This window comes from Leishmania panamensis, assembly GCF_000755165.1.
Source record: "Leishmania panamensis strain MHOM/PA/94/PSC-1 chromosome 17 sequence".
Lineage (NCBI taxonomy): Eukaryota > Euglenozoa > Kinetoplastea > Trypanosomatida > Trypanosomatidae > Leishmania > Leishmania panamensis.
In genome coordinates, this window is record NC_025862.1 from 399,666 (window position 1) to 418,169 (window position 18,504).

The window sequence follows — 18,504 nt, forward strand, 5'->3', positions numbered from 1 at the left end:
AGAAAGGGCGGGAAGAGCCGGCCAGGCGCATGGCTCGATTCAGCGGCGGGACGGCTCGTGCTAAACGACCAGGGTTTAGCCGTGGCGCGACGGAGGTGCAGGTGGGCTGTAGTTGTATGCGCGTACTCGTTGACCTGCTCGTGGTCGAATCACACATCGAAAGAGATACAGCCCTCTCTTATGTTGCTTTAGAAGTTGCAACTCTTCCTTTTCCCATCTGCACTCTGCCTGCACTCTTGTGAGTACATTGCTCTGTTCCTGGTCGTCTGCGGTGTTGAACCTCTCTGCATGGAATTTCTCTCCTCGCCTCAAGCAGCAGTTTTCCTCCCTTCCGGTTCTCTTAAACTTGCTCCCCTGTGATGCGACAAGCGATTCTCTTACTCATTCTCTTCTGTCTCCTGCCTCCTCCCTTGAACAACACCATATTTATCTGTGCGTTGTGCGCGCCGTGACAGGCGTGGCTAACACGTCCGTAAAACTTACCTCCCCCCACAAGGAAGGAATAAAGACCCACACACACACTCTCTATACCGCCCTCTACGCGCACGCATGGGTGATGTGCGCCTTAAGCAAGGAAACGCTCTATCCTTCTCAGCCTCTCTCTCTCTCTCGTTGCTTCTCTTCCCCCCTCCCTCTCTGGACTTGTGTTTCTCCGCGTTCTTCGCTTGGGCTTTCGCCTGATTTGGATCCCCCCTTTTCCCATCGCCGTTGGGTCTGTTGCCTCTTCCTCTTCGTGGTGTTGTTGCTTCTCTTTCAGTGTTTCTTGTTGGCTTGTCTTTGGATCTTCTTGATTATCTGGTGTCTTTCACAGACGCCACTGCCTCTTCCCACCCCCTCTCCCCCCACTCTAGCTGTCAATCGGTAGGCCCCTTCTGCGTTTCTCTTTCTCGCACGCGGTTTCCCTGTGCTCTTCTGGCTCTACTCACACACTCCTGCTCCCCCCTCTCTCTCTCTCTTTTAGCAGCACACTCACCCGATACACAAGACAAGGCCACGTATACGCCATTCATGAAAGTGCCTTTTGTTTTCATTTTGGTAGTGAAACTCCTCACTTCTTTCTCTTCTACGCTCTCTCTCCCCCTCCCTCACCCCCCGTCTGTCTGTTCATAGCACCCCATCTCACGTGCTCTTTGCTTGCTTCTCCGATTCCGCTTTGCTTCTTCTGGCATCGCTTCTCTGCACCTCTTCCGTTGATTCTCGATTTAGTGTGTTTCTCTTCTCCTCTCCCTCCCTTTCCCTTCCACCTCTTCTCCTCGCTGATCCCGTGCGCGTGCCTGTGTGCGTGTCTCTTCCGCGTCGCTCCTTACTGCACCCTCCGCCGTCTCCAGCACCCCCCCTCTTTCTCCTTTACTGGAACTTGTGCTCTCTTTACTTTTCCCTCCCGCCGCTACGACGGGTGCCAACCACCGCACAGTCTCTCCGCTGTCATTTCTACACGCCTTCCCGTCACCGGAACAGAGAAGCCGGCAATCGCTTGTTGACGTGCGCGTCTTGTGTGGGTATTTCCGTCCTTTCTCTTTCAGCTTTTCCTCTCTTTTTGTGCATTCTTCATGTTGCCGACGATCCCGAAGCGTGGCCGTGCACCAAAGCCTTTCGACGCGGGGCCTGCTATCCCTACGCCTGGTCGCCCAGACCGTGAAACTGGTGAGGCAGGTGGCAGAGCCCTCTCAGTCGAGTTGGCATCTCCGCTTGGGGCCACAGGGGTATTTGCTAGTAAGTCCTTACATGGGCGAGGTCATCTGCTGCACCTGGGCACATTTTCCAGCATCGGCTTTGCTGACGCCGTTACCACCCAGGACCATCCCGTTCCTACAAGTGCCGGTGAGGCGGTTCGTGTGGGCCGCGACGGAGGCCAGCCGCAGTGCAGCCTTCGCCCCACAGTCATGGACATGTTGGCTACTGGACCGACTGCCGCTGGTGTGCTACCTCTTCCCAGTGAGGCCACTTCTCTGCAAGCAGCGGATTTGGTGACAGGCACGCCGATGATCAGCAGCGTCCCCACATCTAACCAGTCCACCCCCGTCGCTGACACCCGGTCTGTTCAGCTTCTTCAGCAACTGCAGCAGCTGCTTCAGAGCGGCGTACCGACAGCAATGCTGCAGCAGTGGGTGTCCGGGCAGCTTCTCCAAGCCACAGCGCCCGCCGCTTCTACGCGACCTGCTGCTGCTGTCGTCGTCGTCTCCCCGCCATCTGCGGGACGGCTCTCCCCCACTGCCCTCTCAGCTGCAGCGCTGGGGCAGCCGTTAAGTCCAGGTGTCCCCAGCGGCAGTCGTCCACCGCGCCGGCCCGCGTCGGCCGTGTCCTTTTCTCTTTTCGCCAACCAACTCTCTCACACGCAGCAGCAGCGGCAGCAGCTCTCACCACAGCATGGCACTCCTCTGGACAGTGCCAATGTCGCTGTCCAACCATCTTCCGCCGCACCTACTGTTGGATCCCTGTGCACCGCAAACAGCGGTAGTGTCCCCAGTGCGCTTACGTCAGCCGTTGATGGCGGCGAGGTTACGCTCGCGCCAGCGATGTGCAGCGCCACGTCGGTGGCAGCTGTGGTGTTGTCGGAGCCAGAGATAGGAGCGCCGCTGTCTGGGGCCTCGCTGCCGTGTTCAGCAGGTTCAGCGATGCTGCCACCACTGGAGAGCGTCCCCAGCTCCGCCGATGACCCGCTCGCCAGCGGTGCTGGCAACGACGTCGACCTGGCGGCGGCTCATCACCGTGGCGCAGGCGGCAGCCTACTGAAAGCCTCGCATCCGCACCCGCAGCACTCCCAGTGGCGTTCGTTTCGCAACCAGAGCAGCAGCGGCGTCCGCAGCTCTTCCGCCACCTCACTCGGCGGGAAGAGGCCCGCGACGGTGTCTGGCACGGGTGCCAACATCTCCGCTCCCACCATAATTCTTCACTCAAAGTCTCCGAGTCCTGCAGGCACCCCGCGGCATTGCCGCATCGCTTCTGCACTGCACTCGGCCACGAAAGCAGCGATTCATGCGACAACGTCTCAGCTTGTAGCACAGAATCAGCAGAAGAACATCTCGCTGCTGCTCGGGGAACGCTTCTCGCGTCACCCCGAAAATTTTGTCAGGCGCGTGACCACTCGACTGCCTGTCGTCGACAGTGGCTCGCCTGGAACGCCAGCGCTGTCTGAGGCGACTTCGGGAGCGGCCTTATCGGCGAGAAGGTCACACCCTGGGAGCGACTCCAACACAGACGACGACATCTGCAGCCTCTCCACTGCGACCACCGCGCTCGAGCGTCTCAACGGGTCGGCTGGGTTGTTGGTCGCGCCACAGACGCGGTCCCCATCTGTGGCAAGCGTTCCGCTCAGGGTGGCGGAAAGGAGTGTTATGGCAGCGGTGGAGTTTCCGAGTCGTTGTCTTCCCTTGATATCTGTGGCCACAGAGGCTTCTGGCGGTAGTCCGACAAGCAAATTCTTCACCAGCTGCTCACCGCGTTCCATTACGTCACCCGCCCTGTTGACTGCGGCCACGGAGCACCCAGGAAACGGCAGCTCTGAGGGGTCGTTTCTCCAAGACCATCATAGCGTAAGCGATGATCGCGGCGCTTTGTCCATCGCGCCTTGTGACGGCAATGACGTCGCTACTTCTGCCCAGGCGCTGTTCTCTGCATCTGTGGAGTCTGCGCCAGCCCACCAGCGCAGCAACAATATTCCTCCAGAGAAGCCTACAGATGGCGAGGCAGGGGGCCCGCTTAAGCTGTCTCTGCACCAGCGTCGGCTGAGCAGCAGCCTGTCTGGCCTGATGTCTGGGCGCACGCCGACGGTGGCCATAGAGGCGGCGGCAGAGGCTGCTTCTGGCGATGCCGCAGAGCGGGTAGCAGCTGCGGAGGTGCCAGACGTCGTCTTCCTCATCGAGATTGACACGGAGGCGACGAGCGCGTCCTGTACCCCCGCCCGAGAAGCGACGCCGCACAACACCTCGTCCCTATTCAGCGGCGGCGACTCGGGGCATTTGGCCCATTCGTGGGGCGGCACTGCCACCCATGCCGGTGAACGTCCCCAACACCCTCATCGCGGCTCCATCTCGACCCTGCCTGCAGTGAGCGCCTCCGCAACTTCGCTCGCGTGGGTGCAGCCATCACCGAACTCGAGCTCGCCCGCGGCTGCCTTGGCGACGTCGCTTTCGCAGTTTGCGCCGTCGCCATCCGCGGCGGCTCGATGCACACACCAGGCATCTGTGACGCCGTGGCAGACAACCAGCTTCGTCTCCACCACCAGCAGCCACCTGGGCTGTGGTGGCGCGACCGGAGGGCACGGCCCCTCTGTTGCCTTCAACGTCACCCACTGTGATTCTCTTTCCTTACATGACGAAATACCGAGCCTCGGCAGCGGCCCCACCGCTGGCGTGTCGTCACTCGGTGAGGGCATGAACGGCAATCGCCGGGGTCGCTCGTCCGTGCTTCATCTGAGCCGCTCGTCTATGAACGGTGGTGTGGACCCCATGGAGGGCGTTATGGCAAGCTTCATCCTGGACGACATCAACGGTGCGCCGCGCCGCTCAGGGCCGCGTTTTTTGCGCTCTTTCTGCCGTCACACACCTGTGCGAGCCACGGAAAGCGTGGCGCACGCGGCACTGGAGGGACTTGGAGTGCCGTTCATTGAAGGCATCGACCACGCCTCAGTCCCCACAAACGTCTTGGCGGTGATGAACGCATACGGGTTCACGGACAGACGCGCCTTCTACGTGGCGATTTGCCTCAACGTGTTTCTGCGTTACGAGTTCGTGCAGCGCTTTGGTTGGAATGTGCAGAAGCTGAAGAAGTTCCTCGAGGTGGCCGCGACGTACTTCCGCGACGGCAACCCGTTCCATAACCCAGTGCACGCCGTCGACGTCGTCATGGCGGCTCACCAGTGGCTCAGTGAGGGGAGCACCGGCGCTGCACTTTCAGATGACGAGGCGATGACGTTTTTACTCACCGCCATGGTACAACAGATTGCTCACACCGGCGCCGACAACCGCCTGCTTGGGCAACTGAAGCACCCGTACGCGATGCTGTGCAGCTACGCATCGCCGCAGCAGGGCGCCACTGTCGCGCTGGTGATGGCACTACTGAGCCGACCGGAGCTGCACTTTTTTCCCGATCCCTGCCTCGCCACAGCTCACACTACTGGCATTGGTGGCGCTGCCGACCCGGCCGTTGTGCAGGAGTGGACCAACAGCCGCGAGTTGCAGATGTATGACATGCTCGCTGACCTCATCATGGCGACGGACGAGCGCAACCACGCGACACTGAGGCACAACATCATGCGTATGGGGGAGGAGAACGCGCGGCTGCACGGCTGCATGTGTGCCTCCACCCACGCCGACCGCTCCTACTCTATCCTCTCGCGCAGCCTGTTTCGTTCTACCTCGCAGGCTGACGCCACGACGCAGCTGCAGTACCCGTCTCCGCAGGGGAACTTCTGTCTTAACTGCTGCGCCTACATTACTGATGTGCACGTGCCTGACCTGCTAAAGGCGGTGCTGCACTTCATCGACTTTGCGTACCTGTTCCGCCCCTACCAGGTGTACTTGTGTGGCAGCATCGCCTACATGGCGGAGCTGTACCGGCAGAGCGAGCGAGAGTACGCACTTCTACAACGCTTGCAGGAGCAGCAGCTGCTAAGGGCCCTGACGAGAAGGGCAAGTGGTGAGAGCCTTGGCGAGACAGTGCCGCAACAGCCGTCTGGCGCCCAAAGCCCCGGCGCTCCCTTCTCCGCTCCGACGACAGACGCGTACACGCCGGCAGTGACGTTTGCCACGGCACTTCTGGCAGAGCAACAACCTTGGCGACAAGGCGTTGCTCAAGCCTCCACCATGACTTCGTTGCAGCGCAGCAGTGACGAGGTCACGGTAGCTGCCGACACCCCGCCGCCATCGTGCCGTGCAACGGTCGTGACGCTGCCGAGCGAGATGACAGCGAGTCACCACGCTGTGAGTCCGTCGCCGCTGACACTGCAGGTGACGAGGGCGCCACAGGATGAGGGCGCAGCCGCCTCGAATACACTTGACAGGGCGACACGCGCGCAGCCCCTCAAGGGGCTCGGCCGCGATATTGTGCTCATTAGTATGGAGGACTTGTGTCTGCCCTTCCTCGAGCAGCTAGCCCCGTACATGCCGGAGGCGTGGGTGGCGGCCAGTTACCAAAACCATCAGCGGCTGATGAAGTCTCTGCCAACCCCAGAGAAGTTTGATGAGGTGGTTAATCGATTTCTTGATTTTGGCGTGGCCACAGAGGCGGAGCTCCTCGAGGAGGATACCAAAAAAGAGGGTGAGATCGAGGATGAGGAGGCCGACTCACTCGCTGCGAAGTGCCCTTTCACGCTACCGTGGCGCCTGCTGCGTCCGGTGCGCCCCATTGCAGCAGAGTGGACGGCAGACAAGGATGGGGTGATGCGGCGCGTGGTGAGGGAGATTATGAGAGGTCCCACGCAACTGCTGAAAGAAAGTGACGATATCTGAGGCATGGAGTAAGAGGGGGGATCGCTGGGATGTGAGGGGGGGTCATTGACTGGCTGTCATCCCCGAGCAGTGTGAGGTCACCCCTCGACCTCCTTCTGAGCTGGATGCCGGCCCACGCATCTCCTCACGGACACGAATGCATATGTACTCACAGCCAGAAGGCCAGATGCATACCTTCTGAGATGGATGTACTCTAATGGGTCCGAGGAACAGGCGCGTGAGCCTGTTTAACCCCGCTTTCACCCTTTTTTTCCGTGTTTTAGCGCTCTTCTCATTATGTATCTAATGCGTGCATGCATGCATGTATGCGCTGTGACACTCCTCTTTCCCCTCGCCCTTCTCCATCTTTTGCCCTCCACGACTGCCAGCCCAGTCAAGGTGCGCTTCCACAGTACGTATGTGCTCGTGTTCTCGTATTCTCTTTGTATTCTCTACTTTATTTGTTGTCTTCGTTTCTGTTAGGAGCGCTGCGTCTTCAGCTTCTCTGTCTTGAGTGTCATGTGCTGTTTCACCACCACCACCTCTCTCTCTCCTCCCTCCTCTTCCCTACTCTTCTTTCGCTTTTCCCTCTTTTTTTTTCCAGCTTGGTGTAGCATCGTTCTGTTTCTTGCATGTGCATGTGCATGGGCATGTGCACTACTTGAGTCGCGTTGTGGAGTGTCTCTTTTCTTTCTTCCCCCCTTTTCTCTGCCTTCTCTTTCGCCCTCTCTCGACGTGCGTGTGTGTGTGTGTATGCGTCGATGCGTGCGTTGTATAGGGTCGCATCACTACACCAGGTGTCGTCCTTCCGCTCGCACGCTTCACAAGGCCGTCATTTGTCGCTTAGCAGCAGCAGCAGCTGCTGTCGCTGGTGCTCCTCCTCCACCGCCTCCGCCGTGCCCTGACCCCCTCCCCCCTCCAACCATGCCACCACACGACATCGTACTTTCTCTCTTCTTCAGCTCCCTCTCACTATTTGTTCTTGCGGCTGCTCTTCGCTGGATCGATGGATGTTCGGATCGCGCGGCGTTGGCGGCGTGTTCGCGTTCACCTCTCTTCTCTTTCTTTGATTGGTGTGGATGTCTCGCGTCGCCTCGATCAGAGCGTTGTCCCCTTTGTGTTTATTTTTTGCCTTGTGGTTTATCTGAAGGGAGTCTTTAGGAGCAACAGGGTGGTGGTGGGTGTGGGGCTGTCGGATGAAGTGGCGTTGACGCTGTGCGCTGATTCTCTCCCTCCTTCTCCCTTCTTGTTTCTCCTCTCTCTTCCTCTCCCGATACATACACTGCGAAGGAGAGAGAGAGGTGCGTACAGCAGGAGGAGGGGGCAGGGAGGGGTCAGGGGGGAGGGAGGGAGGGAGGACGTTGTGCTCCTGGGCAACGTGTATGTAAACAACGAGTACCCGGTCCAGTTTGCACCTACGCGCGTACTTCCTCCTCCTCTCATTTTGTCTCTGTACTGTCGCTTTTCTCGCTTTTGTTGGGCAGCTGAAGGTGGCGCCGCTTTTTTTTTCGGTGTGGCGGCACACCCCGTGTCTCTCTTGCCCATTGTCTGTTTTACTTTATTCTCCTCACTTTCCTTCTCTCCATATCCTCCTTGCACGAGATTCAAAGCAAAGCAGGTAAGAAAACAGCACATGGGCAGCCGTGCCAAAAGGCATCGAAGCTCTGCCTCGGGGGGGGGGTGGGGGAGGACGGTGTATGCGCGGGTTGATGCGAACTGAGCGTTTCTTCAACGCACCCCGTGTGGGACATGTCGTCTCTGGTCAGCCCTCCCGGTCGATGATACATGAAATTGCTTGCATTGTTGAAGGCTCTACCCACGTGAACGTTCGCTAGCCTTCACCCCTCCCCCTCTCCTACCGCGCGCGCATGATCAGTGCGAAGAAGAAAAGGCGAAGAGCACGACGCCGCTGTAGCCTCCGCGTTTGTCTCTATCATAGCGACTCGGGTCTCATCCCACATTGTACTCTTTTTTTTTCTTATCGCTTTGGACTACTCGCCCCAACTTCCTCCCTCCTCCCTACTCTCGCTCTTCGTCTTTCTCGCCTTGCTGTGGCTGACAGGCACTCCACAGCTGCTTCACCACAGGGGTGGAGGTGGTGCGTGCGTGTGTGCGTGCCGACCACGGCACAGGCCTTTACCGCTCGCGTACATAAAAGCACAGACGGACTTCACGCACAAATTTGTAAGCATTCCACACCCTCGGCACACGCCGTTGCGCGTTGCCACGCTCGTTTCGCCGCTTTCTTGAGCTCTTTGTTCCTCTTGTTTACGCGCTCTCCTTGTGGAAGACGTTGTGCGACATAGCAAGCACACCGTTGGCGAAGGAGAGAGAGGGAATGAGGGAGCGTCAGTAAAGGGAGAGAGGGGGTGGGGGAGCGAAGCCCACGAGCTGTTATGCATAGGCGACTGCGTCTGTCTCTCTCTCTCTCTGCGTGTCTGTGCGCTGGTGTAGGTGCTCCCCAGGTCTCTGTGCGTGCTTAAAGTGCGGTGTTCCCGCGCATATGTGGAGCTCATCTTACCTCATACCACTTTTTTCCTGTTGTACTGTAAGACTATGTCTGCATGTGTCTCTGCATCGTGTTTCGTTGTTCTTGTGTCTTCCTCTCTCCCCCGCTTATCTCCCATCTACTTGTCCCGCTCTCCCCTTTTCTCTTTCCGCGTCGTTCTGGCCACCTCCCCTGCGCTCAGTAGGCCTTTTCTTCTCTGTCCCTCACCTGATTCATCGCTCAGCGCAGGTATCACCTGTCATCTGCCTCTCCTGCGCAGGCGTAGCGACCGCGGATGAATAGGCGCATCACTTCACGTTCACAACGTCGTCATCGCCGCCATCGCTGTCGCCCATGGCCGTCTCTCACGCTTTGCTTTCGTGGGTTCATACAACGGTGACCACAGTTGCAAGCGCCTCCTTACCTTCCATGGCTGGCACCACCGCGACCTACTGCTCTACTGCGCAGTTCTACATGCTTGCCGTCGGCGGTCACGAAGCTGCCGGCAGCCTCCTCGGAGGTGTTCATGACATTAGTGTCAGCCGGACCCCCCTCTTCGACCGCAATTGCCGACGATGCCGGCGCCGCGGCCCTGATCTTATGTCTTTGTGCAGCAGCTGAGCCCAGAAAGACGCTGTGGCTACTGCGGTGCCACACGACACCGATGCTTCTTACCTCTGGTGAGCTGATGACGCTCGAGCAGCCAGCGTTACTGGCGGCGCCATCCCTGCCCCCTACGAAGGCAACTGCGGCAGCATCGGCCGCTCGGCTCCACAGAACCAACGCTGTGCCTCCTGCGAGTTTCTTCCACACTTCACCTCCGCCTATATCACCACCACCTGTGTTACAGCAGCAAGCACAGTAGCGTGAGCTGAGGCAGCGGCGACGTCTCCGGCGCAGCGGTGTGCTATGCATTGAGCAGGTGCAGAAGCGGTGCCGCACCGCCACGACACTCACGCAGCGCCTCGTGGTGCCGCATCACTCACCACGTGGATGTCGCTCAGGTCCGCCGTTGATGCTGAGACTGCCCTCGTCTGTCGTGTTGCTGTCCCTGGGCACGGGTGAGTTGCGCTGGTCCAAGCGGGAGAGGGCTCCTGCGGCTCCCGGAACTAGCGGAACTGGACTGCTCGAAGGCGTTGGTAGTGGGCTGGAAGAGGGAAACCACAGCATTGCCCTTGAAGCCCGCGTAAGTCTCGGCGAAACGAGTGAACCCAGCAGAGACGACCACGACGGAGGCACGGGCGCTGACGATCGTGCGTTGCTTCGCGTTTCTCAACCTCACCTAACTCTCTGGCTCCGTCTTCCGCCTCTGCGGTTGCTGACGCTGCCCGGTCGTCAGTGGTGGACGCCGGTAGAAGAGTACTGGCTGACTCAACTGACGAGCCGATCTACCACCTCTGCAACTCGTCTCTCACCCACTTACGATCCTCGGGCACTCGGTGCCCTCCCTAAGCGCCTCGAACGCAGTGTTCCGACATTGGCTCCTCTCACTTGGCGGAGGCGCCCTTTAGTAGGCCCCCCATTCTCCCTATCGTCGGGTGCGCTCTGCCTTCTCGGCAACGGGATGTGGCCCTACTGCCGCCGCCACTGCGTCGCCTGCTGGGGGACCAGCTGGCCTCTCACATTTTCACAGCTACGACGGCGGCGTGTCGAGTTTGCCGCCGTCCCAGCGGTATTCCTTCTTGGGAGCGCACGTCTCTCTCGTGTCACTTCCCCCGGCAGCCGGAGTCGCGGCAGTGTGCCGTTGCTGAGCGGTGCACTGCCACGCACCTCTCCGACAATGCCCCACAGACAGTAACAACAGCTGCCTCTGTTCACCGCTCTCTGCACCACGTCAGGTCATTCTTCACCGTCGAGCATTGCAGATGCGACTGTTGGCATGTCCGTAGGTGTCGGAGGCGACTCTTCTGCACGACCGCTCGCTTACTTCCCGCCTCGCAGGCCACCTCACAGTCACTCTTGCCGTGCCGGTTGCCACCTGTTGTACCCCTCGGGGTGGCACTCAGGCTCCCCACGCCAGTACGCAGCGAGGGCCCAGTGAGGCACACTCGAGCCACGCTGATACTCTGCCCATCGTATGGGTGTGACAAACGGGCTCACTTACGCAGGCCACTCCAACACAGCGCCACCCAGGCACTGACCGCTGACATCCGCAGCGATACATTGCTCTGACCTCTCTACATCGTAGGTGCTTGACCCTGCCATCATCTGAGGTGGTTCGGCGTTGGCAAGGATAGGGGAGCAGCATGCCCTCTTCACACAGTGGAGTACTGTACCCTGGATGACAGGGTGTGAGGTGTGCTCCCCTTCATCGTGGAGTTATGGGAAAGAATGATGTGTGCACTTCCTGTGTGCACACATCATTCTTTGCAGTTTAGTGCGTTCTCGTGTGTCTCTGTCTGGTTGTCTGTGTAACTTGCTGTTATAATGTCTCTCTGTGTGGAATCCCTCCTCATACACGCACGATTCTTCATCGATCCCCTTCCGCATCTCCACTCCCTTTTCTCCCCCTTTTTCCTTTTTCTGGCGTTGGGCCTCGCTCATGCGGATGTCACACCCCCTCTCGATTGTTTTCACCCCTCTCCCACACCCGCTGTCCCCCCTACCACTGTGCGCTCCAAGGGGCCCTGTAGTCTACACTACGGAAGAACGAAAAGGAACACAACAGGGCGATAGCCTCAAGCACACGCAGGGGTAAGCAAGTAACGTGCAAACAAATCGCTGCGCGATCCATACATCAGGTCTGCCTTCTCTTCTTCTCCCTCCCTCGTTTCCGCCTTCTTCCATGGTCACCATGCAGCCGCCGCCGAAGCCGCTGTGCGACCTCGACGACACCTGGGAGGATGTCCTGACCGCCTTCCAGGACTGCCTGAAGGGGGAGTCGACTTGGAGCTGTCGCTGCCTTGCCGGTGTGGACAAGGAGGTCATCCTGTCCGCCCCAGAGATTATGGACCCCAAAACGGACTCGGGGTTTGGCTCCGAGACGATCTACTCCCTCTCTCACCTTCTGAAGACGCAAGAGTTGCCCTCGGCGGCGACCGTGTCTACGGAGGCGGCGCTGCTTGATGTAATGGACTACATCCATGTCAAAGAGCTGACGTACCTGAAGGGGTACTCGCTCACCCAGAGCTACCTAGACTTCCCCTACTTCCTGCGCATGGATCTGCTCAAGGTGCAGAACGGTACTCTATACGCTTACTGCCGCGGCGTGCTGCGCTCCCTCGACTGCGTGCTGCGCGCCGTCTTCTCCACGACGAACCGCAGCGAAGAGGAGTTCATGCTGGTGCCTCCGGAGCTGGACCGTCAGCCCGACTGCAGCGTGGACGAGATTTTGGCGGAGCTGGAGACAGCCGCGGCAAAGTCTTCGAGCCCCGCTGTGGCTGCCCGGTTGCGCTTCCGCAAGCACTTTCTCGCGGCCCTCTCGCTGCTGCTGGAGTCGAAGAAGAGGTCGGATATTGAGGCAGCGTGCGACATCTGCCAGGAGGCCCTTGATCTGCTGAAGAGCGACCAGTACACCCGTTCCAGCGAGCCGGCACCGGAGACGAAGCTGTTGCGCGGGAAGGAGATCGCCTTCTGGGTCAGCGTCATCACGCCGACCAAAGCGTTGCCCGCGACGTCCTTTGCTGATGCCATGTCTGCCTACAAGTGCCTGCTGCAGCAGCTGATGTCGTTCAAGACGCTTGTGAACATCGAGTCACTTGCCTGCATTGCGGACTTTATCGAGAACTTTGGTGCACTGCAGCCGCTCCTGCCGGTGCGCTCACTGTGCGCCATCGTTCTGTTCAGCCGTGACCCTAACGAGTCGTTCCTTCACGGCGCCCCGCTGCACCGCCGCATGCTGGAGACACTGGCGAAGAGGTACGGCGCCCCACTTTATCAAAGGATATTTGAGGCCGATGAGGCCATGATTGACGGCGTCGTTGAGTATCGTGTGAAGTGCACGATGAACCGCCTGAAAGTGACGCCGGAGCAGCGGATGTTCCTGCGCCAGCAGACGGTCGACTCGGTGCGGCGCTGGACCACGGAGGTGTGCAAGCTGTATCTGGTCTTCCTGGAGACGATGCTGTGCAACCGCGGGCTGGCGCACCGGCGCATGATCAACACGATGGCGGATTTCATCCGCTTCCAGGAGATGTCGTACACGACCGACCTCTCCGTCTTCCTCGCCAACCTGCCTGGCGTGGCGAAAGAGCTGGAGGCGGAGTGCATCCGGTGCAGCACGGTGCTGACTCTCTTCTCAAACGACTATGTACTGCGCGCGATGGAAATCATTATGAGCTTCGAGGTGGAGCTCGACTTGCTGACGCAGGGAGAGCTCGTGCCGGCCATGTGGTACATCAACTTCGCGCAGAGGGCCCAGAAGGAGAACCTGACGACTCTGTGCCTGCAAAGCACGCATTTCATTCCCGCGACGCTCATCAATAAGCGCACTCACATTCCGATCCACAACCTCGCCCTCACCACACGGACGACTGGGCAGATGGACCTCGCCCACGACGGTGTGCTCGACGCGCGCTGCTCCCTTTCCGATGCCACCTATCTTTCCGCCTGTCTTATGGAGAGAAAGAACCTCATTGACCTCATCAGCGCACCGAAGGGGTCCCTTATCAGCGTCGAGAACGCCTTCAACCACCGCCTACTCCTCTGCTACGGCCAGCTGCGCAACCCGCCACTGCGCTCGTATGAGCGGTGCATGAGCGCGAGGCCGTCGCTCGACGACGTGCGCCAGATCCCAATGTACGCTAAAAAGGCGGCTGAGGTGGCCAGCAACGCAGCCGAGAAGCTGAAGGCCCTTATGTCGAGCAGCGCCATCGACGACGTGCGCAAGGCCGCTATTCGGCGCAATGCGGAGGGGCTGGAGAAGACAGCGCACGTGGTGGCAGCCTCGCTCCGAGCCTTCTCTGCGGTTTGCGAGAATAGTGAGGAGCTGAAGGATTACTGCGCCACGGTGGAGCGGCCTGGCCTTCCAAGCGCGCTGACCTTCACGTTCCGCCGGAGGAAGGAGATCTCCACTGTGTAGCGGCAAGGTGGAGCGTGTTCGGGTAAGGGCCTGAGCGCCGTGAGTGCGTGTGTCAGAGGCTCTCCCCCCGCTTCCATACGCACCCCTCATCTCTTTCTCTCTCCCTGTGTGAGGGGAGGGGAGGGGAGGTGTGCGCGTGTGTGTTTGTCATATGTGCGCCGTTTGTCCATCTCGACTCGTCACATCCGTCTTCACGTGAGTCGTTCGCTCGCTCACTCCTTTATTCATTTGCCTCCCCTTTATTGTCGCCTCCGCCATGTGCTAGTCGGACGTATCTCAGACGTGTGTGTGTGTGTGTGCCGAATGAGGAAGCGGAGGCGGAGGAGGAGGTGTACTGGGCTGCTCGATTTGGGCGGTTGTTGTTTTTCGTTGATGTTGTTGGCTCCTCTTTAAAGTAAGACTAACCACACGATCAACCCCAAAGTGAGTCTTTGTGCAATGATGCGAGCGAGCGCAGGAGGGAGGGAGGGAGAAGGAAGGAGGGGGCACCCTCTTCCTCCCTTCATTTCACCACTGGTGCGCAAGAGACTGTGTGTTTGTCTCCCCACATGTGCTCTGTCTGTGTGACGGCACTGCTCTTGTGCCTACTCTCTCTTCTCCTTACGACGGACAAGGGGAGATGGGGGGCACAGATGTAGGGAGAGGGGGGAGGTGCATCAATGCACCACTTGTGCATGGTTGTGCGCGAGGCGGGGCGGGATAGTAAGAGGGAGAGGGTGTAAGCTGCGCCGTCGGTTCTCGTTCCACACGCTGGGTTACATGACTCAGGGTGGAGCGGCAGATGTGCACGCACACCCATACACGGGTAATATGGGCCGAACCAGGCATAACCCATTCTCTTGCTACCCCGCCCCGCCCCATTTGCTTTTCTGTCCCCCGCTCTAGGGTTAACGGCATGCTTCGGTGTGAGGGTTGTACGGTGCTTACCAGCGGCAATCCGCGAGTAAGCAAGGGATACATATCCACGCTCAGGCGCGCGCCTCTGATGCGGTAGTTGGTGCTCCTCTCACGATTCTTCAGCTCTTCGTTTGCTCTTGCTGCCTTCCTTCTCCCACATCGCTTTGGCTGCAGCGGCTCCCCCCCCCCCCCCAAAAAAAAAAAACTTCAAGCGTAACGCCCCTCCCCTTTTCGCTCTGTGCTGCGTCTACGGACGCCTACACGACGACATCCCAAACACATCACCGGCCATACCTCAGAAGACACGTGCAAGAAATAGCACAGCCAGTGTGCACGGGCGTAGGGACATCAACTCTATAGGGACGTGGGGGTAGGCAGCATGAGCGGGGTCCGAGTAGCCGCCTTTGGCAAGTACTTCACCATTGGTGCACTCTGCGCGGTGCTCGTGTGTGCACGGCACAACGCCTTCCTTGTTGCTGTCGACTCACTGAAGTTCCAGCATACCTGCGAGGCCGTGGCGCGCTACGCGGATGAGGCGAGTGCGTTGGAGGAGTACGTGGAGTCGCAGGGGCTCTCTATCGCCAAGATCCAGTCGAGCATGAACCTCCCGTGGCCAGTGACGGCGAAGTAAAGGCGGACCGTACAGAAAGAGGACGAATGTAGGCGGAGGTGCATAAGAGAGCCTCTGGCCAATTCAGTGTTTGCTCGTCTGTCTCTTTCCCTCTCTTGCACAACTCCCCGCCTACTCCTTTTATCCTCCGCATCATCGCTCTCACACAACCATTCACGCACAGAGCAATGCGTGCGCGGACAGCTGCATCACGCCTCCCCTACTTCCAGGACCGAAACCGAAACGCGACTCCGGCAGGGGGGGGGGCGGCGGCGGACCCTTGCCTTCTCTTACTAAGGCGATGACACTCAGACTTGTGCAGTTCCAGGAGCACGATCAATACTGCAGTGCTGATGGTAATGATGGCCCCATCTCCCTCCCTCACTCCGCTCGATTCTCCTGACGCGTCGCTTCTACACAGAATACCGCTCTTCTTGTGTGTGTGTGTGTGGGAGAGTGTGTGATGATGGAGGGCGCAGAAAAAGAGCGAAACACGAAAGACGAGCGCTGCTGCGCCTGCTACACCACATTCCCTTCTCCAAAGGATCCCTGCTATGTCCTCACTCTCTCGACTCTCATTTTTTCTTTCGTTGCTGTCTTCCTCCCTGTTCTCCTCGGCGCTTACTCCGGCGCGGCTCTCCTCTACACGCACGCCTGCACTCTCATCCCGACCATAACAGTGCGTCGCATCTGTGCTTTCAGTGAGTAAACTCTTCTTGCGTTAGCCCGTTTACTCTCCAACACAGGCCCCCCCTCCCCCTCTCCCTTGCTCCACATCTTGTAGCGTCACTGCATTAGCCACTTCATTGCCATCATCCCCTCTTTCTCGCTGCGTTTGAGTTCTCGAGAATTTTTTTGTTTTTGTACGCGTGTCTGTGATGGTGTCAGTGAGTCTCGCCACCCTAAGACGATCGCACGCACCGGCCCATGGATATAGAAGAAAAACCGCTAGTGGTAACAGGCAGTCGCACAGGGCATACACTCCTCACACAACCCTATAGGGTTACGCTCTCTTGACAGAAACTCACCTGCTCCACTGGCAGAGCACGGGTCTTATCCACATAACGATATCGTATTATGTTCATCACTCTTGTGAGTACCTCTGCCCGTGTGTTGTATCGACTGCTCGCTACGACGCACTGCGCGTCTCTCTCTCTCTCTGGTTTGCTGCTGCTGCTGCTGCTGCTGCTGCTGCTCGTGACGTGGTGTGTGTGTGGCCTCTTTCCCTTTCGCTTTTTTTGTTCTTCCCTTTTCTCTGTTCGCCCCCCTTCGCCCCGGTCTTGTGAGTCCTCCCGACACCCCCCTTTTTTTGGGTTTGTTTTTGTCTGTTTTGTTGTTTCGCTGAGCCTCGCATCCTTACGGGGGCATCCGGTGGTGCACAGGCTGACGCGTGTCACCAGTGTTGCCGTTGGCAGCATTTCTCTTTTCTTTTCTCCGTTTCCTCCCCTCTTTTTGTCTCTCGGTGCTCGGCAGGCGACCCTTTGATTTAATCGCACCCCCCGTCCTCGTCGTTTTTTTTTCTTCGCCTTCTCCTGTGGTTACTGCGAAGTGCGTGCGTGCGCGACGCTTTTCACGGTGCTGTGGCTCTCGCATATGGTGATCCCCAGTAGGATACTCTCCTCAGCACCGCCATCTATCTCTTTCTCAGCATTATGACGTCGCGCCTTGCGCACATTACGACTCACTTCTTCAACCTCCCAGCCGTGCAGGATGAGTCGACGTATGGCACCATACGGCCAGCACAGGAGCTGGCAAGCTCCACTGCGCTTGCCGCAGAGGCCGCATGTGTCCATAGAAGCACTGGCGGCCCACTGGATGGGTCCAGGCTGATGGCAACCATACGTTGCGGTGGTGGAGCCGGCGAAGGAGGGCACCTTTACCCTGCGGCTACAACTGGGCGGCGCTTCTCTTCATGCTCTTCCACCATCACCTTGACGCCGCCTCTGTCGCCTGGCTCACCTACGTCGCCAATGGCGTCGCGATGGTCTACCTTTTCGGTCTCACCTAGCAGCAGCAGCGGTGGGCCTCGAAGTTGGGCTGCCCTCGCAAGGGCGAGGCGAGCGCTGGAAGACACCACCTTGGGCTCCCCATCATCACCAGCGCTGCCGAGCGCGGGGGTCGGTGCAGAGGCCTTTGGTGCCGAGGCTGCATTGCCGTCGTTGCCAACGTGGAGTACTGAAGCGCGCCCCTGGCTTATGAGCACGAGAGGTGGAGTGGCTGAGAGAGAAGCAGCAAGCGGGGGGGCGACCATGGTTGGATCGCATCACACTTCCCTGCGTGTCAGTGCCGCGGGCCACCGCAGCGCCCCGTGCGGCACTGCTGGATCCATGTCACCGGTGGGGGGGCCTTTCTCTTTAGCCCGCGGGGGCTCTACTGAGACCTCCATGAGACACGATCGCAGTGGCGGCGGCGTCCCGGCTGGAGGGAGCGTGCTGGACGGTGAGGATGTTGTCGGTGCGGGAGGGGGTCTGCACTCCGCCCACGCTGATTTCGCCACCACGCTAGTAACCGAGGCAGACGGTGACCTTCTAGTGTCGCCGTTGATGCACTTCTTGGAGGATGAAGAGATGTTGCGCTATGTTGCTGGGCTGCTGGACCGCCGTCGTCTTGACGAGGTCGCATCTGCTGTGGAGGCTTTCGAGCACACTTTGGCAGGGGACCTGTCGGGGCCTTCCAACGGGCTGAGTCGTGCGGTGATCCTTCAGCGCGACTACGTGCTTAGCGCTCACCAAAGTAGGTCCCTTCATGTGCTTATGAGGTCGAGCAGTGGCGCGCAGAGCCCGATGTGCCGCCACCGTGCGTACACTTCCACGCCTGTGTTTGCAGGCGCTGTCACGGGATGTGCGATGGTAGGCGCGGTGGCCGGCAGCGACGTTGGGATATCTGCGCAGGGCCGTGACTGCTCTCGTGCCGTTCCTCATGGTTCGCATCTCCACTCAGGCGGTGACAAGGAGACCGCAGCAGCGGCGATGAGATCGGCGAACCCAGGCAACATTGACACAGGCTCGCCCACCTCCTCAACAGCGGCAACGGCCTCCTCGTTATATCTGACGACTTTGAC

General features: G+C 59.1%; 2 protein-coding genes across 2 annotated transcripts, besides 2 other annotated features; both read left to right on the forward strand.

The window, feature by feature from the left end:
- Positions 1–148: part of a repeat region that runs on past the window's edge.
- Positions 149–1,550: 1,402 nt separating this feature from the next.
- Positions 1,551–6,449, forward strand: LPMP_170940 (hypothetical protein; the record flags this gene model as incomplete). The annotated part of the gene is made up of 1 exon (XM_010699483.1): positions 1,551–6,449. One exon carries the CDS (start codon positions 1,551–1,553, stop codon positions 6,447–6,449), a length of 4,899 nt encoding a protein of 1,632 aa, XP_010697785.1.
- Positions 6,450–10,845: 4,396 nt separating this feature from the next.
- Positions 10,846–11,215: a repeat region.
- A 486-nt stretch (positions 11,216–11,701) lies between these two features.
- Positions 11,702–13,936, forward strand: LPMP_170950 (hypothetical protein; the record flags this gene model as incomplete). Its single annotated transcript, XM_010699484.1, has 1 exon — positions 11,702–13,936. The coding sequence occupies one exon, from the start codon at positions 11,702–11,704 to the stop codon at positions 13,934–13,936; it is 2,235 nt and encodes a 744-aa protein (XP_010697786.1).
- Between the last annotated feature and the right edge of the window lie 4,568 nt (positions 13,937–18,504).